This window comes from Gadus macrocephalus, chromosome 6, assembly GCF_031168955.1.
Source record: "Gadus macrocephalus chromosome 6, ASM3116895v1".
Classification (NCBI taxonomy): Eukaryota; Metazoa; Chordata; class Actinopteri; order Gadiformes; family Gadidae; genus Gadus; species Gadus macrocephalus.
In genome coordinates this window covers 18,945,275-18,952,100 of record NC_082387.1, presented here as the reverse complement: position 1 = coordinate 18,952,100, position 6,826 = coordinate 18,945,275, and the positions used below count along the sequence as shown (strand labels likewise).

General features: G+C 42.4%; 1 protein-coding gene across 1 annotated transcript in view; it reads left to right on the top strand.

Annotated features, from left to right (window-relative positions):
* Window positions 1–6,769, top strand: part of lrrc74b (leucine rich repeat containing 74B) — a 9,142-nt gene extending 2,373 nt beyond the window's left edge. The window contains exons 2-8 of the mRNA XM_060053491.1: window positions 1,157–1,348; window positions 2,007–2,213; window positions 4,320–4,429; window positions 5,168–5,283; window positions 5,782–5,860; window positions 6,284–6,379; window positions 6,454–6,769. Coding sequence (XP_059909474.1) covers window positions 1,157–1,348; window positions 2,007–2,213; window positions 4,320–4,429; window positions 5,168–5,283; window positions 5,782–5,860; window positions 6,284–6,379; window positions 6,454–6,579 — 926 coding nt within the window. The 3' untranslated portion in view covers window positions 6,580–6,769. The remainder of the gene's footprint in view (window positions 1–1,156; window positions 1,349–2,006; window positions 2,214–4,319; window positions 4,430–5,167; window positions 5,284–5,781; window positions 5,861–6,283; window positions 6,380–6,453) is intronic.
* Window positions 6,770–6,826: the final 57 nt, after the last annotated feature.

The window sequence follows — 6,826 nt, the reverse complement described above, 5'->3', positions numbered from 1 at the left end:
GAGGGAAAATAACGCTCTGCGCCAGTTGCAAACTAGCAACGACACATGCGCCAGTGAGAAAGTCAATTGCGCCGGATGCAAGATAGGTCCCCATAACTCAATCAGTGACCATCGAGAACAACGTGGATAATGTGTCTTAGCTGTGTCTTGGTTTGTTCACATGTAATAGGTGAACACTTGGTTTAAAACCCATCCCTTCACTCTGCAAGCTGCTGTGTGAAGTGAACCAACTGAACACTTCATTCTATTGTCACTGATAGCAAAAGAGCTGTTAATTTGATCAAAATATGGGAATCCCTATTTTCTTTGATTCAATGTCCGAAAGTGTGGAGATTTGTTTATTTACCACTATAAAACATGCTATGCAGTCATTGACATGTATCAAGAACATTAATAGATATATAATAGAATACCTTTGTTTCTTTCCAAAGGATATTTAGGAATATTATCCAGCTTTCAAACAGTGCAAAGTTGCAAACACTTCAAAGGAAAACTGAGGTGCAGGCCTTTACACACGAGAAGTTTATGTGACAAAACCGGTTATTAACCAGTTAATTATTTTTGTGAATATCAAGTTCTCTCAGCAATCTCACACATCATCACACATCTAAACGAAGCCGTCGAAGCAGGTGCCTGTGTTAAACCAGTGATGACGCGATAATTGTGATGAGTTTCTTCAGCGAGAAAACATCACAAATGGAACCAGTGTGGCCTTAAGTACATAAAGTAAAAGATTTCTTTGTCACATAGAGAGATGTGGTAGCACTTGTATGTCTTGTGTTAAGCAATGCCCGGCAGGCAGATTGGATGTCCTGATTGATTCTGACTATGTCTAGATTAGACAATGAAACCAATGATTGATGCAACTTTTTTTGTTAACCAAATTTATGTTTAGTAATTTCTAGATGGCTAGGTCTCACGCTCACACACACACACACACACGCACACACACACACGCACACACACACACACACACACACACACACACACACACACACACACACACACACACACACACAAACACAGACACACACACGTGCACCTAGAGACACAGAGAGAGACACACACACACACACGCACACACAAATACACACACACACACACACACACACACACACAAACACACAATCACTATAATCCGACATCGAAAGAATAGGGGTACGAGTGGTGATCAAACAGTCTCTTTTTCTTGGGGTGGGGGGGTGTACTCTACAGGGTACGAAAGCGCTGGCGGTTCCCTTGGTAACCAACACTTCCATCCAGAAGCTGAACATGCGAGATAATGGGATGGAGGGGATGGGCGGAGTCGCCGTGGCCGAGATGCTAAAAGAAAATTGTTATGTTACAGGTGGGTTCCCACACAAGCACACACCCACGAAGCACTCACCCACACGCACACACCCACGCAGACACACGCGCACGCATAAGCACACACACATGCAGACACAGTCTCAGGTCTGTCTGCGTGCCCACGAGCACAGGCATGCGCCAACGCACACACGTTTTACCACTTGTTTGGTTCTTCTTTTTATGCACATATATTCCTTCCACAGGCCTCACCCACTCACTTGCCACGACCCCTGTCGTCCACATTCTCCAACCTCAGGGGGCATGAGTGTCTCATCGATATGACAAACTTCAACTCTTCATACGTGGGCTTGATGGAATGGGAGGTTGAGATTCTCGAGAGAACTGTGGCTTTTCTGTTCATTTGTCATCATTCTTGTTAACGTCACAGTGACAAAGAATCGATGACTGTCAGCCTCAATCAGTGATGAGCCATCGCGGCGGCCATTCGTTTCTTAATCCGTAAACTTTGCGCATTGATTTTTAACCACATGATGAATCAACAAGTGCACCAAAACAAAGAAAGAAGTCAGAAGTAGTCGGTTGTGATGTGCAACAGCAAAACAATCGTGGCCATCGTGGCCATTTGTGACCACATGAGAAGCCAGTCCCCTCCAGATGGGTTCTGAGTCACGCCGGTAATGTCATCTGATCCCCAGAGGTGGACCTGTCAGACAACCGGCTGGAGGAGCGTGGCGGGCGCGCGTTGGGCGGCATGCTCCAAGAGAACACCACCTTGGTACGCCTGGGTCTGTCAGGGAACCTCCTGGGCCAGTGGGGGGCCCAGCACCTGTGCCGAGCTCTCACCACCAACACCAAGCTGCAGAACCTGGACCTCAGCCACAATGGCCTGGGGGAACACGCAGGTAACCGCCACACCTGGATCCAATCGCCATGACGCCAGAAGCTGCTTTGCTATGGCAGAAATATATAGTCTTGACGAGAGAGGAATGAGGACACTGGAATGAGGGAGCGATTCCAGGGGCTGCAACACTATTTTCACAGATAATAAAAATATATATAGATCGTTTTTTTATGCTCACTTCTCACTCCCCTCACGTATGCAAACACACATTGCACATTGCCATACACTGCATGATATTAAGGAAAATATATAGTGAGATAGGATTGTGGGATCATGTTACATAGAAACAGTAGCTGTGATACAAAATGTAATGTTTACTGTGTTTATCTCCTTCTGTAAATGAAATATAATTAAAGACTACAAAAGGCTGGCCTTCAGAAGGCCCTTTAAATGTTGTACGTTTACCTTTAAAATGTTCCATTGATATCCTAATCGGTTATTACTGGTAATGATATTACGCTACACATGTAAGTCCAAAGGACCTCATTTCGGGTCAATAATGACTTCCTTTGTGCGTAAATGGGGCAGATGTTATGTTTGTTGAATGGGTTGACAGATATTTGGTATAAGCATCAAATGGTTCATCTAATTACAACGGGTCCACTTTCATTTCTTCCTCCTTTCTTACAGACTCGGATAACACACACACATACACAGGCTGCTCATTTTTGGCATATACCTTGTTTGCTTCTCAGATGGCTGCTCTTATGGAAGATATTGTTGGCATTCAAAGGTCGAGAACATTAGCCTTTATTAAAACCTCAGTCAATTATCATGTGAATGAGATTCTTGACAGGCAACGTCTGGAACAAGAACGTGCTAGGAAGACTCACACACTTCTTGGGGAAGGAATACAACCTGCATAACGCTTAGCAGACAATGAAAGAAATAATCTCCTCGTGCCCCAAAGTGACTTCAGGTTACAACTTCCGAGAACATAAAGTGAAGGACATCCTTTCTGGGTATAGTTTTCTTCCAGACTGCCTTTACTGTAAATATCAGGGAATATATTCAATGGTGGTATCGCTGTTCAACGCAACAGTAAGTGTGTGGGTGTCAATCTGCTTTTTTTCAGTTTTTAAATAGGTAGGGTTCGGTTTGCTGAAGTGGAACACTCTTAGGGCTAATCACATGGATCAGCAATTGTGGATAAGAATGGTGTCCCTCTTGCCCTTTGGTTGGTGTTGACACTTACCCACACTACGATGCCATGGAGCACCCATTCCCCCCTCAGCGTGTACAGACGACATAAAGGACAGCCTTCCCCAAAGGTCAAGAGTACTAGAGAAAACAAGACCAATTGATCACAGAAAACATCATGCAATCTGTTACACTCATCTGATTCAATATTGTGGAGATGACAGCTACCTTCATGCGTTGGTGAAGTGTGTGAAGAAGATGTGTGTGTGCTTATATGCTTACATGCTATCATTTAGATATTAAATATTAACCAAATATTAACACATAATTTGTATTCAAGACCAATGGACACAGAGGGGATGCAGCAGGGTGAAATGCAACTGTAGCTCCTAACATTATCATCAGGTGTGAGTGTGTGTCGCAGCCCTAGCATGACCAGCCTGTGGTCTCCCCAATAGTGTTATCCACTGTTACCCTCACTGTGCTCACTGTACCGGAGCCATAATAAGTGGTAACCCTGACACCTGTGTTTGCTGTAGGAAGCTCTGAAAAGGGTCTGTGAAATGTCACCTGTTTCTCCTAATGAAGGGATTGTGTAGCAGTGCTGCTGAGGTAATGTCCTGCAACAGCAGAACAGCCTGTTAGCCAGGGGGGCATAACCTTCTGTGTGGACACCCACGTTTTTACCAGGATTTAAGGAGTAAAATCCTTCAGTTGTTTTGGACAAAATAAGGGCCAGGGCCGCTATTTGATCAAATGCAACATAAAGTCATATATACCCCTTACTTGTGGGTCATTTACACAAAATACACAATGCTGTTGAGGCATCTCAAAAGTCTTACTAGGTCTCTCACACAGTCATCAGGGAGAAGTCACACCATGTAGCCCACTTTGTTACCTGCTTATAATTTTGTTTGCCGCAATCTGAGTCACCATCGCTTCTCCCTTGTTCTTCTTCATCATGCAGGGGAGAGCTTAGGGGAGTGTCTGTCTGAGAACACCGGCTTGCGATGGCTCGGTCTGGCGTGGAACTCCATCAGAGGGAGAGGAGGAGTGATGCTGGCCAGGGGCCTCGGGGTAACCAGAACGGTGTTGTACATTTAGAGGACAAATCTGTAACCCTGGGTTCAGGTCCCAGTTGCCAGTTATGTGCAGCGTTGCACTATTCTATCTTTTATAGACACTTTCATGGTCAATAGTGACTTCCACTGTTGTAAGTGATGCACAAGACTAATAAAACCTGAAACTTTGAAACTTTAGCTCCATCACAGATATTGTACTGTATTGTAATCCCAATGTGCAATATATCCATCTTGTTCTGTTTTTTTTAAACAATAGATACATAGCAGTTTTATAGCTGCTTCTGCCTTTTTTCAGCTATGAAATATAAAGAGTTGGCTTCACTCCATATTAGATAAAGCAACCCCCATAATTGAATTCTGTTGATCTATTATAGGGTTTTTGTGAAAATTATATCATATTATTGTTAACAAGCTCATGGAACAAATGATTACCAATGGAACCAAACTTTTTAAGAGGTCTGGTCTGGTGATCTAAAGAGCATAGTGCTGAGGTACGGCTTTGGAGATGACCTGGATCATAAAGCTTATGATAGACCTCTAAGATAGGACCCAAGAGCCCCATTCATCTACCTCCCGCGCCCACATCAGCCGCTCACTCGCATGAATTGTTTCTGTGCTTTTATCATAACCTTATTACAGAATATACTTTCACATCCACCTCAGGACAGTTTTTTGATGTGGTTAGCGATTGTGTCATGGTTTGCAAATGCCATGCTCCTCTGCTGTGTTCTAGGCAAACATATTTCTCAGAGCATTAGATTTGTCTTTCAATGGCTTGGGGAAGGAAGGAGCCATTGCTCTGGGAGAGGCACTCAAAGAGAACAACACTCTGGAAGAATTGAACATAAGGTGGGTCTTTGTTATATCTGCTGCCAGTGATCAAATTAGCATGTAATTGGGTTTGCAAGGGGCACGGGTTAGATCTGTTAAGATCTGCTTTCATCTAGCAATACTGAAGGTCTCTGTAGTCTTACCTTATTTGGTTATAATAAGAGGCAAAAAAAAGAAAAGAAACCTGCAGATTCTTTATTAAATGCCTGGTGATTTCCATTTGCATACTCTTGTCGAAATCTCTGTTCCGTGGATGTGTCTCCCATGGGTAATGACGTTCAAAAAACACGCATAAAGCTGTTGTTATCTCGGGAAAAACAAAAAGTTTGCCCTAAAATAAACTTCCAAAAGAGAAATGGTTATCTGATCTTACCACACCCTTGATTCACATGATACATAAACAGAGAAAAGTGATGCATTTTTAGATCGCCTGTCTCACACCCAAAAACTGAATTTGTGTGTGTGTATATATATATATATATATATATAATCTTTTGTGTTCATCTCTTGCTTCAGCAACAACCGTGTACCTCTTGAAGGAGCGATCCATCTTGCTCTGGGCCTCCGAGTCAACAAAACGCTGAAATCTCTCAATGTAAGCGGCCATTAAAAGAAGATTAGTCCCAGTTTCTAGACTGACATCAATGAAATACATAAATCAGTGTTTTCAATTTTAACATTCACGATCGGGCATAATCCCCAGAGCTGTGACAGACTGAAATAGTGTATTCGCAAGTAAAGGCAGAAACTATGCTTTTTTTAGCTTAGTTTTTCATATTTATTCAAACCATAGACCATTATATAGCTCAGTGAATTCCCAGAAAATTCCTCATGTTGTTCATCCAATCACTATTCAGTGTTTTGTGTAGTCTGGATGGTCCTCACACAAACAGTTTAGCCTGTTAAATGCTATTGCTATGCTGAACATTGCAGGTGTGTGTGTGTGTGCCCACCTGCATCAAGAAATAACCAATTCCCAATTCTGCTGTGTTCCTTAATGCATTTTCTTATGGTCTAGATGGGACGGAACCCCATTCAGAATGCTGGTTGCTATGGATTCATGAAGTCTTTACAGGGAAACCCACAATCCGGATTAGAGACCTTGGATTTTGCTGTAAGTGGGACTCAATAATAAGTGTTAATCTAAAGAATCCAACAGCTCATTTGATTTTCTCCATCTTTCTCCAGGACATGACTGTTAACCAGGATTTTGAAGATTTGTATACAATAGTTAAAGAGACCATCCCTATGCTTGTTGTTAAACATGGAGGCAAAATAGACACATTCAGAACAAAGAAAGCTGGAAAACCTTAATGTTACAGTCAAACTATAGGGTTAAACAAAATGTAGTCTACATTTCATTGTCCTTGGTGGTACAAAATAGGCTTATTGTAACATTGCTGTAGTTTTAACATAATGAAAAATACAATAAATGAATTGGTACTGCACCTGATGTTGTCTTACTCCAGTTTGCATATTGTCAATAAAGATACCAAAAAAAGAATAGGAAGTCCTTGGTGACATTTAAACGCATATCATATGCCAACAGCAACCTACAGGG